Source organism: Hetaerina americana, unplaced genomic scaffold, assembly GCF_022747635.1.
Source record: "Hetaerina americana unplaced genomic scaffold, ioHetAmer1.1.p SCAF_3, whole genome shotgun sequence".
In the NCBI taxonomy this organism is placed as follows: domain Eukaryota; kingdom Metazoa; phylum Arthropoda; class Insecta; order Odonata; family Calopterygidae; genus Hetaerina; species Hetaerina americana.
The window spans coordinates 45,811,605-45,825,151 of NW_027286874.1; the positions used below are offsets into that span (position 1 = coordinate 45,811,605).

Here is a 13,547-nt window from a genome sequence, read left to right on the forward strand (position 1 = left end):
TGTACCTCTTTCCTTTAAGATCCTATGAAGATATTTTTTTGCATTTATGTTTACAGGACTAGAATGCATCTAGTCCTGTAAACATAAAATCAATTAAATCAATGCTTGAATAATTAAGCAAAATCTCTTAATGTTTTCACTCAATAATGTTGTGAAAATGGTGCCACTGGTACAACTGTTTGTAATTGAATCATATCTTATAATTTTCTACGCATTAATTCCAGACTCAGACGATACTCCTTCACAAGTTTCATTGGAATTCCGTGTGTTTCTGGTGAGTGCCCACACTGGGAAACACACACAGGAGAGTCGTCAGCTTCTCTTTTGGTTTCAGCCTGATTCCAAGGAGAATGAGAATGCAGCTGTTGCCCAACAGTTCTTTCGAGAGCTAGTCAGTCCTCAAGAATTTCCTAGAGGTAAGGCTACCCAGTATCAGTAATCCAGAGATGCATTTTTTTAAATTATTAATCTATCCTATCCAGTCAATTATTTCTCTGTTTCCTTTTTGCTGTACTTTAGTTTTATTTTATTTCAAATGGAAAGTTTTTCAGTTAAACTATTATTTTAGTTGAATTGTTAATATGAAATATTTTTTTTCTGGGAAACTTTCACAAATAATGCCAATTATGAAAAGTGGCCATTTTCTAAATAAAAACTTCAACAGCCTTCCCCACCTCTCCTGTGTTCGTCCTTTATATGTGCTCCTATCCATTTTCCTTGTATCTATTTCCATGTGAAAGAATTTGTTTTTGCCATATGATGGGATTTCATGCTTGAATGTTTATTTAGCCAATGTGGCTCATATCTTTCTTCTGGCTATGTATGCCATGAAATGCACGGTTCCTATTCTCTATGATGTTGTATGATTGCTTACCCACTGCCCTTTCCTCTTGTTTGTGTTGTCTATTTCTCCTTTGGTGGGTGAAACAGCCCCCAGGCGCCATCTCTTGGCCAACGAATCGGGGCACTTGGTGACATGTAAGACCAACAGATCTCAGTGTAAATTACTTTTCCTCGATAACTTAAGTGGTTAAAGCATCCGCCCGTGAAGTGGAAAGATCTGGTGTTCAAGTCTCAGATAAGGAAATATTTTTATGCTCGTGATCTGTTCGATTCCACCTTCCCCACCTCTCCTGTGTTCATCCTTTATGTGTGTTCCTATCCCTTTTCCTTATATCCATTTCCATGTGAATATATATGTATATATATATATATATATATATATATATATATATATATATATATATATATATATATATATATATATATATATATATATATATATATATATATATATAAAATTGGCTGACACAACATAACACAAATAGAAAAGAATAGACACATATAAAAGAACACTTACACGGTAAATTGTTCGAGCTTTCGGCCCTCTCAGGGGCCTTCTTCAAGAGAGACTGAGTATATACACATATATATATATATATATATATATATATATATATATATATATATATATATATATATATATATATATATATATATATATATATATATATGTGTACAGGTATGTTCTGGTTTAGAAGTTTTACTGAATATCTGCATTTTCTGAGGGAATCATGCAGATGACTAATGTATTTCTTTAGGGAGGGGACAGAGTTACAAGCATAAATATGTATTAATATAATGAAAAGGTATTCTTATCAGCTGTATAGTTTTATATGTATTATTAGCATTTGAATATCCTTTATCCTGAACCTGTTTTTGCCTGCTGATGGCATTAACTTTTGAACTACTTGATCACTTTTAAATCCAACTATATTTTTATAATGACTGAATTGAGATGTATGTTAATTTCAGATTATGTTGGGTTCATAAAGAAAATAATGAAGCTTATGCAACTAAAATATAAGAGCATTAAGAAATTGGAAGTTGAACTGAATCAGTTGGATGAAACCATGGATCCCCCAACCAGGCCATGTGAGTAACATTTTATGAGATACCTATCAGCTTCTGTGATTTATTACATGTACTTGGTCAATGTAGTGTGGGATATTCAGGGATTTTTGAGAGAACATTTCCATTTTGTGAAGTAATTACAGACAAAAATATCCATTTCTTTAATAAGAGTTAGACTTACCAATTACTTTGCCATGCCTTTGGGCTTAGTACAGAAACAAATTACTGTGCTACCTCTGCTATAACATATTAATTAAAAATATTGTGTAATGATGATAATATGAAATATTTGTTCAATTAGTTGAACCAAGGTGATTTTTAGTATTTACACTTATCTGAAGCGGGTCATCTATTCATTTTTTCTTAAACAAAATAAATTTAAAATGATTGATGGCAATGGTAATAGTTAAAATAAAGTTTTGTGCATTAATAAGTTGTATTTTAACTTAATCTACTTGGAATCAATGAGTTAAAGTGTAGGGAAACATTACTAAAGAAAATTTTAGCTAATTGAAATCATATGGTCATGCTGTTATGAGTCCAGTGTTTAGGCTGTTTAAATTAGCAGTTTCTATGTAGTAATACAATTTCCTGAGGCATCAACTTGGATACTTTTGGATGTGAACTGTTGAAAGTGGGTATTTGATTTAAAAAACATGTTACATGCTCATTGAAAAGGTGATAATATTTTCTCAAGGTAGCCCTTAATTTTTCACAAGAGTAGTCATGCATAGAAAATTAATCATGCATTATGTATCATTATTTTATGAAATTAACTACTTTGTCGCCATTGTTTGTAATTACTTTAGCTGTTATATTTCACTGAATTGCCCATAGAATTCTCACTTTCTCATCACAACTTGCGAATTCCATGTTGAAATTTAATTTTTGCAAATATTATCTAAAATTTTTATTGAATGTTTTTTCCAAAATCAATTACATTGGAAAAATTTGAAAGAATTAGTTTACTAAATTTGAAAAAAAACTTGCATCTAAGAGAGATTCTATGGTTTTTCTGTTGTGGATATTAGAGAATCCTAGTCTTTAATGGTGTGTACTTTGGCTGGTGCATTCCTACTATTATCTTGTGTGTATTGATGTTAATGGTGTAAGTCTGTGTGTGTCATTCTTCCCAGTGCGTCCTGGGGCTGTGCTGATCACTCTGGGCGACTGTTGCCGTAATTCAGGTTTGAATGAAAGGGAGTAACTCCCATTTTCATTCGTCTTTGGGCTCATTATGCTTACCAGCTCCTTGCAACCTTTACGAACCGAATCCTATAAGATTAAAAAATATGTGATGTTCAGTATTCATTAGGTATCGACCCTTTTTATGTTCCTAATACACCCCCTACCTCTAATGTCCACCAATTAACTCTTATAGGAAGCAGCTGTAGTCCGCTGCAGAGAACCCTGCAGTTCCATTAGAAATAACATAAGGCACTAAACCAAACTTACCTAGAAGTGAAAACTAGTATTTTGTGATTTTAGAGTGAATTTGGACTGATTGGCATCCATGCAAACTTTTGGTATATTAACTTTTTGTGTGTGTCATTTATAGCATAAGATCATACATCCAGAACTTCAAATTACTAAATATAAAAAAACTGGAATATCATGAGATTTGTCATAAAAAATCTAGAACTTTTGGCTTAATTTATAAAACATATGAATTTTGAAAAACTCTTTGAAATAAACTTTTTGATGTCTTATATCTTTGGAGATATTGGTCCACTATGTTCAAGTGATACCATTATAGTCAGAGTGGCACTTATGTGATTAGCAGAGGCACTTAGGTTTCCATCTTTCAGTGATTATGTAAATATAGGAATTTAGCAACTCTTCCATGAACACAAAGTATGTTCGTTTGAAAACAGATGTGGATGGTTGGTGAGCATTAGAGTCATGTAGGTCAGAAGTGCCCCTTGTGACTAGTTGAATTGGAAATCGTTGATGACCTCCCATTCTTTCACACGATTGTATGGCTTCAAAGCCACCCATCCACATACTGTGAGCTTTGACATCCTTGAAACTCGACAACTGATTTGGGTTTCAACCCCTCTTCTTATTCCTTATGCTATGCTGTGTCATCAGAGTTCTAAATGGAGGCATAAGAATCATGATGGGATACCAGATAATTAGGCAGCCATCCCAAACCTTACTGTACACCGCTACCCCTGCTAAACTGGATACGTACCCATTGCTGTTATATGGTGTTTCAAAAACTCTCCCTTGGCTGATAGAAGTGATTTTAGGCACTTGCAAGCAGCATAAAGACATTTCATAATTGCATTTCAAGCTGCTCCAGCACACACCTAGGGGTGGGTGTATCATTTGTCTGTTTTAGTTTTGATTCATACCCCCAATATTTGTAGCTTTGCTAAAATTGTCAGTTATCATGAAATATGTGACAAGCTAGTAGAAGTGCTGGTGCAGTCTGTTATTTTTCATGCATGGCAAACTAATGCAAACGAAAATTTGCAAGTGGTAGAAATGGGCAGCTTAATGGTAGATTGCATTTTGTGTGGGTTTCTTTTAGAAAGATGGCAGATTTAATAAAAGTAAACTGAAATATTCATTGATCGGTGGCAGCCGTGAGCTCCCTGCTGCATGGCCTGTTACACTCATGGACTTGTGGATTATTTATTCTGGCCAGAGGTTGGTTTTGAGACCACTGAGAGTAATTATAAACGATTGATCATCCATAGTTGTTATGTCTGATGTGTACCTGATTCTGGCAATCATGCTGGAAGGTGTGCACTCTGCAGCAATCATTAGGCTTCCCATTGCATAAAATAAGCACTTTATAATACCAAATCAGCACTGCGTGTATATTAAAGTTATTTTTATATTAGATGAAAGCACCATAAATGTACCTTTACTTTACTTCCTAAAGTAATGAAAACATATTTTAAATCATTATGCTTTTTTGGTGCCAATACAAGTATTTCAGCACTATAAATATATTTTATTGAGAACAGTTCAAGTCATGGTCATTCAGGATGATTGCTCTTCCTCTGTATTCCAGTTTTTAATTTCTGAAAACTGTAGGTTACTGTAGTGGTTTATCATTGCTCAAGCCAAATAGGTATTATGATATATTTCTTGCATCCATTTTCTTTTTAATATTTGTGTAATTTACCAGAAAATGGTAACATTGGGATGACTTTACCTTACAAGCTAACATTCAATTTGTTGCCTACATCTTGATTACCTAAGGGGTTGCACCGCTTGGTATTCACCATTGTAATTTCTATGTATTGGTGTTAATGTGGATCATTCTAGCAATCATCATACGAAAATGGAAACCATTCATGAAAGGAGGAGAAGGGAATAATTTTTTATGTAATTAAATTCCAGCAGTGTTAAAGTCATCATTGATTAAATCAAAAATTTATTCAATGATTTATCAAGTAGGCATATCAATTTTGGCTCTTGATACAACTCATTGGCTATAAACCACCCTTTTTCAACGTGAATTCGGTCTAATGGCCACCATATCATCATAATTGGTTGAATTAACTTTGAATGGTCAAATTTTATGTCAATTCTATGATCCTACTTTGGTGTTGTTGGATAACCTACCAATTTTCATGACTATGCAAGGGATGCTAAAATAAGTGAATTATTAGTGCCTTAAATTGAGAGAAGACTGGTTCTTACTTGTGCAAGGTTTTTCTCCTCACTTGCTGGTATTACCTGTCTGCTCTTAAAGGTGAAAATGTCCCTCACAATCAAATTCCTCCTTACTGTGATTAATGTGATGTTTTCCGATGTTCTACATGCTTTGTTCATAGTCTTTTTGTGTGGTTTATTTAAATAACCATTAAGGTTTCAAAAACTCATACTCATGAGTGTTCTCAAAAACATTTTAAATTAGTTTGAGAAAGACCTTTGGTGCCACTTTAAGAAGAGGAAATTCTGGCTTGTGACTGCATGCTGTGGGAGTGTGTTTTTGTCAGGGACGGCCAAAAACAGCATGTTGTACAATTTGAATCACCCACAATGCACAGATTAAATGAAGTGTAATTTACCTTTGCAGCTTTGCTATCATTTACTTACCACACTCTAATTGAAATGTGTTAAATGTTTAATTACTACTGGATTCCAAAATATAATTTGCATTTATTCATGCAGATAAGTAATTGCGTGAATTGCTACCTTACTTCAGGTGACTAATAGAATTTAAATAAACTCAAACTTATAGCATTTCATTAGGAAGATGCTTGTTGTTGATTTTATTAATGAAATAGACACTTAGTAAGCTGATGCATGTTTTATTGCAAGTGCTGAAGTTTTCATTTTTACAGTAAAACCTCTACTTCATGAGCCTTGTTATCAAATCCCTCCATTTTATGCAGTAACATTATTAACTCAGCTGAATATCATATTTTAATTCCTATTTAGTTATTTAAATGTTAGTACTGATATTTTTTTGGAATGATACAAAAATGTAGTTCTAAATAATCAAAATCTGAATTCTGAGAAAGGATTCATCTTTTATAACTGTATTTTCATACTCCAGGATATAAGGTTCTATTTCTATAGCCTCATAGAGGTTTTTCTGCATTGTTTGTATGATATACTAATTGAAATAGTAGTTTTGTCTGGATCATAAATATATTTTCTTATGGATAGTGTTACAAGCATGGAGAATTATATTTTTTCAGGTATTTATGGGCAAAATATTAATGGTATATTTTCTGTTTCAGTATCTACTGATGAAACTGCCTTGGGAAAAATTGTACCACTAACTGAGGATAAGGTCCTGGAAATGATTGAGTCATCTTACCCCAATCCTATTACTAGTGGTGATATTGCCCGGTAATTGCCAATTTCATTTGTTGCTATATGAACTGCATCATTGAATGTACATATTTATGTTATTGACAAACGTATGTTAATTTAAAAATTTCAACTGTACCTGTACAAATTCTTAATCCTGCTCGTAAAAGCTATATTTATTTCTGAGAAAGCATTTATTTTCATGAAAATTTTACCACAGTAATTGCATAGCTAAGACATTTCCCAAGGGCATTAATCTTTACTTCTACTCTTATGAGCTGGATACAATCTCTCTGTAATATATGTCCCAACCAAGTTCAATTTCTCTTCCTTATCATCTTCTTCTCCTCTCATATTCTCATCGACACTCCTCTTCCACTTCTTTAATCAATGTCACTTTCTCTGTTTTTTTCGATAGCCACTTTTCAAAGTATTCCCAATGGTTACTTTTATTTTTTATTATCTATTTCACATAAACAGTGGTAAAGAATTTTTGTTTTGTCAGTGCAAAAGTGGCACCAGTCACTTAGTTGGAAAAATGTACCATCCCTGGGTAGTGAGGTCTAACATTTGTCAAGCCCAAACAGCATTTGGGTTGATTGCGTTGAACTATGCTAGTGAGCAAATTCAAGGGCAAATTAATAACTAGGTCACAGTTGTTGAAAAAGTACTCATTTAGATACTTAAATGAGGCTTATTTTTGTTATTCAATCATATTCTTCATCGACACTTGCTTTACCTGCACCCTTAAACCCCCTAAAAAGTCTTTGAGTTGCTGTCTTAATGACTGTCGTATCTCACTTTACCTTATCACCCACACAATGCTTGCTGCCAAGATGAGTTATTAGTGGGCCACTCAATGGATGAGTGGACTTAATGGTGGCGGTTGATGTTACCGTAATTCATAATTGCTTTCCTTGATTGATTGGGCTACACAAGATCTGACATAATTGCAATAGAGCTATTCTTCTGTAGTCAGTAGACCTGGAGGTTTCCTTGACTTGGAGTCTGAAGCATCAATTGGAGTTCTGAATTTTTAAATATCATCAAGATGGATGGTGCTTCCATGTAATGAAACTTTGAGAAACTGCTTGTTACCATTTTCAACTACCCTGAAACAATTTGTCACATGTTTACTGACTTCCTTACATACCTGTGCAGATTTAATTCTAGTATTTAGTGTATTTTCTTTAGTATCCTAAATTTCATCGCTGTCATTCTTGAAGCTGAAATGTATACTACCTTGATCAAAAAGTTCCCGGAATAACCACCGTGTGGCGCTCCCATCGTTCCGATTTGAGTTCTGTTTTTTTTGTTAAATTGGTACATCTGTTGTTGATATTCCCTTTAAATCTTAGTGTCATAACTTGACATTTGCAAAAGTTACGGTCGGTTTTCGGTATGTCCATCAGTGCTTCCTGCGATTTTTCCATTACTTCCTCTCGGCTGCTAAAACGCGTTCCCCGTAATGGTTTTTTAACTCGATTGAACAGAAAGAAGTCACAGGGAGCCAAATCAGGTGAATTCGGTGGCTGTTGGATGGTATTTGTTGCATTTTTCGTCAAAAAGTTACGAATAATGATAGCACTGTGCGACGGTGCGTTATCATGGTGCAAAATTCACGAGTTTTCTGCCCACATTTCTGGTCTCTTTCGGCGAATTGCTTCACGCAAACGTCTCATAACGCCCAAATAATACTCTTTGTTTACTGTCTGGCCTTCTGGCAAAAATTCATGATGCACTACACCGTTGTAATCCATGAAAACCGTCAGCATTGCCTTCTTTTTTGACTGAAAACGACGTGGTTTTTTGGTCTCGGCTCATTTGGTGAACGCCATTCACTTGCCTGATGTCTGGATTGCGTGTCGTACTCATAAACCCACGTCTCGTCTCCAGTAATGATCCTTTTGATGAATGTGGGATCGGATTCAGCCTCGCAAATCATGTCTTTTGCGACGTCAACACGGTCTCTTTTTTGCATGAAATTGAGGTACTTTGCTGCTACACGACGGAAACCCAAATCATTAACCACAATGTCTTGGGCGGATCCATAGGCAATGTTCAAGTCCTCCGCTATTTCTCTGATGGTTAATTTGCGGTTATTGACCAACATTTCTTTTACTTTATCAATTTTTTCACCGACTTTCGATGTCGATGGTCTGCCACTGCGTTCATCATCTTCGATTGACTCACGACCACTTCTGAACCGCTCGTGCCACTGGTAAACGACCGTTTTTTTTAGAGAATCGTTGCCGAAACACTTTTCCAACATTTCCAACGTCCGTGCGCCACTAAATCCGTTTTTTACGCAAAATTTAATACAAGTTCGTTGTTGCAAATTTAAATCCATTTCTGCAATTGTAAAAAATCGCCAACACACACAGAGATAGATGTACTCTTGGCTACGTAACTTTTGCAAATGTCAAGTTATGACACTAAGATTTAAAGGGAATATCAACAACAGATGTACCAATTTAACAAAAAAAACAGAACTCAAATCGGAACGATGGGAGCGCCACACGGTGGTTATTCCGGGAACTTTTTGATCAAGGTAGTATATTATTTATATATTATTTTTTATGTAGGGAAAACTGCTGGGCAGAATCTGATGTGGAGCCAATTCTTACAGAACTCCTCACCAAAGGTTTAATCAAGTCATTAGATCATGGAGCATATACCCGTGTAGTAAGAGATGACAGTGATGTCCAGGTATGTTATATAGATTCCTGTTATTTTTCATTATGTATTTGACCATTTTATGCATTAAAAATATGTACACTTCCATGTTGTTACAGTTATCAATACCTAACTATTCTCGAATAAACTTTTTAGGTAGTAAAACAAATGCCCACTATTGCTAGTTCAAAACAACCAACAATTGCAATAGTAACTGCCCAGTATTGTGAAAAACTTGCTGTTGATGCCATGATTGAAAACAAGGAAACATTTGTCAGATACACCACAGTTGGTAAGTACTATTTTTAATTTGTGAAGCAGCATTGAGGTTGAGGTTGGCTCTTTTGCATTAAAATAGATAATATCAAAGATTTTTTTGGTAAAACATGTAGTAATACATGGCCCTGTGTTAATCAAAGTCCAGAATGTTTCTCATTAATATGTTCTGCTACACCAAATGCAGTAAATTGGAATTAGGTACAATCATAGAAATTCTGACTTAATTAGGTGTCATATTTTAAAATTTCATTTAGTTGGTGCTAGTTCCTATTTTTTTCTTTCTTACATGGGTAGTTCAATTAGTCCTAAGAAAAAAAAAGAAAAACAAATTTAGGTTAGATTTTTTTATTTTTCAAAATAAGCTACTTTTAGCTTGATAAACTTTTCCCAGTATTTCTCCAACATTTTTAAACCATCCAAAAAGTAGGATTTCAGGAGGTCCTCAAAATGGAAACTGTGACCTAATTCGATTTGAATCGTTTTCTTCTGAGCAATTTTTTTAAATTATGAAATAAAATACTGTTGCTGGAGGCTAAATCTGGTGAATACCAATTTGAAGGTTCCTCAATTGCGAAATTGTTTGGGTTGGCATTTGGATTTGAACTTAAATTTGACAATTTTCACCTTAGAAACTGCATAGGTGTTCTCCTGTGCATTGTCTTGTTGGGAGAGAATTGTTTTCCTTTGCTTTAACTTTAACTTTTTTCTTGATTTCTTCACTCAACTGGTTTAATATGGATGCATAATACTCTCCATTCATTATTTGTTCTTTTTGCAAGTACATAATTGATACAGATGATTCCATGTGCATCCCAAAAACCATGGCCATTACCTTGTCGACCAATTCACCATCTTTGCTTTCTTCGAAGCTGGATCGCCTTAGAAACCATCTTCTCTGACTGTTCCTTTGTCCCTGGAGTGTATCCGTGTTCCATCCATAGTTATGTATCCACACAGAAACTTGTCAGGATTGCAACAGAAAAGTGGCAAACCAGCCTCTGAATGGACCACTTGATTTCTTTTATTCTCCAATGAGAGCTACCGTGGCATCAATTTTGCTGAGATTTTTTCACACCCAATTTTTTGTGCAAAATGAAAAACACTACCTTGTGCCTGCCTGTGACCTCAACTAGTTTGCAAATTTTGATTTTTCAATCATTCAAAATCATATGATTGATTTTGTCGATCATTTTGGAGGATGTCAATTCCATTGGATGTTCCGAACAATGTTCATTATTTATGGATGTGGATTTAAATGTGGATGGCCACTTTTAAACTCTTTTAACCAATCGTAAACTGTTGCAAATACAAGAGTAGGTGTCCAATGAACTTCATCCAACTTCCTTTGATCTCTTTTTTTGTGAAGCCTTTTAAATATAAGTGTTTCGTCATTGCACAAAACTCATTTCTTTCATTTCTCTAAGTAATCAAAAGTTTGTTACTTCAAATGACTATGAAAATGAAACCATCTGATGGATATAGCTGAAACTTGAACAACAGTCTAGTGAGAGATGAAGTTTATTAAAATCAAACCTTTTCCAATACTACTAGCACCATCTCTTCATTTTTCTTAGGAATTATTGAATGACTCTACCCTCATTCCCCTGGTGCTCCTGTTCTATATACTGGCTGATTAATAGATTTATTCTGTCTGCATTTAGTACACATTTTATTGATACAAATTATGTAAATTGTACTCTTGTAAATAGTCATGTCATGTACCATAATTGTCATGAGTGATATCTAATGAAGCTTCATTTCCTTATTCCATTGAAGTTCAGAATTATCATATTTTCTTATTTAGTGTGCCATTTGGTTACTAATCCAGATGAAAATATTTAGGGTATTGACTAGATACTGATATTTGTATATAATATTTACAGTTCTTAAATAGATAATAGTTATAGTACATAGCTAATAATATTAAATTAGATAATAGCTATCTGGTGCTTAGAAAAATATAATGGTATAGTGTTTTCATCTGTCATGGACAAGAAGAGGAAGAGCTCAGTGTGTCAAAAGTAAATTTTTTCACTCTACTGATTTCTTATCTTGAGAAATCAGCACATGTTCATGGGTTATGATCTATTTTTCATTTTTAAGCAGTCAACTCATTTTTTGTTTGCATTTCCAAAAAATTTGATTGATCGTCAGTTTGAAGTGCCCCACCTCTTGACTTCCATGAACGAATAATGGGTAGAAATTGGTGCGCTTGAAAGTGAAAGCATTCACTATTCAATTGTTCGCGGCTCAACTTTGTGGAAGGTCATGTTCAATAAATGAAGAATACAATGTATCTTTCCACTGCTCTTTATTTACGTACAACTAGTTTCATCACTTAAGTGTCATCATCAGGTACAAATTAATCAAATCGCAGTCCACTTTTAGTTTCACTTGTGAGAAAGAACAAAATAATCAACTAAATTTTCTAGATATCACAGTGTCGAGAAAGGGACAGGACTTTGAATTTGCAATTTTCAAGAAAAGTACCACCACAGACCATATCATTCCCTTCAACTTCCACTATCACATATCGTACAAGCTTTCCACTTTTCATTTCCGACTAAACATATTGTTGGCTATTCCTCTTTCTAAAAGTAATTTTGTTCAAGAACTCAAAGCAATTAAAGATTTAGCAATGAAAACTGGCTACAAAGAAAATTTAATTGAAAAAATACTGCAAAGAAAACGTTCCTTTAAAGCATACAATCTTTTGTTCAAACCAATTAATGTGGAGGAAATAGGTTACAAATGGTGCAAACTCTGTTATTATGGATTGATTTCACAAAAGTTAGCCAACCTCTTTCCTAGGAAGAAATTTCGAATAGCTTTTTACAACGCGATAAACTTCAAATCATTCTTGAATACTACAAAAGACAAAATAGGTACACAAAATAAAAGTGGCATTTATAAGTTAACCTGTAAGGACTGTAGTGCTATATATGTAGGCCAAATAGGGAGATCATTTAAAACACGGGTGGAGGAACACAAGTGCTGTTTTAGAAACTGTGACCACAACCAATCTCACCAAGCATCTATGGGGAGAAAATCATGGGAGTGTTTTCAAGCCGGAACTCCTACACCAGATTGAAAAAGGAATGAGGATGGACTGGTGGGAAGAGCTGGAAATCAGGAAGAATTTTAAAATGGGTCTATTGGCTAACAATTTATTGTTTGAATACCTCTCCCCAATCCTTGAAGTACCCCTTTCCTTTACAGAAAGTCCCAACTACCCCCCCCCCCCCCAACCTTGAACCCACCAATAACCTTTCCTGAGGCTTAACACCCCTCTCCCCCTTCCCATGAATGCCGATCGCAACCCCACTTTTGCCCCTTCTTCTCCCCCCTCTCTCACCCACCCTCTTCTCCCTCATGAATGGTATATAAATGGACTGCTACTTGATTAATTTGTGCCTGATGATGACGCTTAAGCGTTGAAACTAGTTACACGTAAATAAAGAACATTGGAAAGATACTATGTGTTCATTTAATAAAAAGCATTCACTGTTTAGCTCAATGTCAGCAATGAGTGCTTTTTGTGGTATCATTTAAAAGTATCAAATTAGTTATCAACTCAAATGGTTATGAAGAATAAAACAGAAATGACAATCAAGTGAAAATTGGAATAAATATGTATTTTTCATTTTATGTAATTAGTTTGAAGTATTTATATGATTGTGTAAAAATATTTTATCAGGTTTTTAAACCACTATATTACAACTATCATCTGTAAAGATTGATGTTCTCTTGTTTGATAAGAATGGTGATGAAAAATGTAGTAAAAAATATATTCAATTAGGTACTGTAATAAAAATGCCAACCATGTAGAATGGCTTCAATTTAGTGTTCTTGTCATGAGAGAATATGTGACCTGCTACTAATATAAACCCATTGGT

The 13,547-nt window shown here is 34.4% G+C and overlaps 1 protein-coding gene across 4 annotated transcripts in view; it reads left to right on the forward strand.

Annotated features, from left to right (window-relative positions):
- The window catches only part of LOC139690185 (uncharacterized), a 61,675-nt gene that overhangs the window by 31,091 nt on the left and 17,037 nt on the right, over positions 1–13,547 (forward strand). For 3 of the 4 annotated variants that reach the window (XM_071587470.1, XM_071587469.1, XM_071587468.1), the window contains exons 4-9: positions 225–416; positions 1,816–1,935; positions 3,051–3,101; positions 6,624–6,735; positions 9,282–9,405; positions 9,529–9,664. In XM_071587470.1, coding sequence (XP_071443571.1) covers positions 225–416; positions 1,816–1,935; positions 3,051–3,101; positions 6,624–6,735; positions 9,282–9,405; positions 9,529–9,664 — 735 coding nt within the window. The remainder of the gene's footprint in view (positions 1–224; positions 417–1,815; positions 1,936–3,050; positions 3,102–6,623; positions 6,736–9,281; positions 9,406–9,528; positions 9,665–13,547) is intronic. The other variant, XM_071587471.1, reaches the window with a different exon arrangement.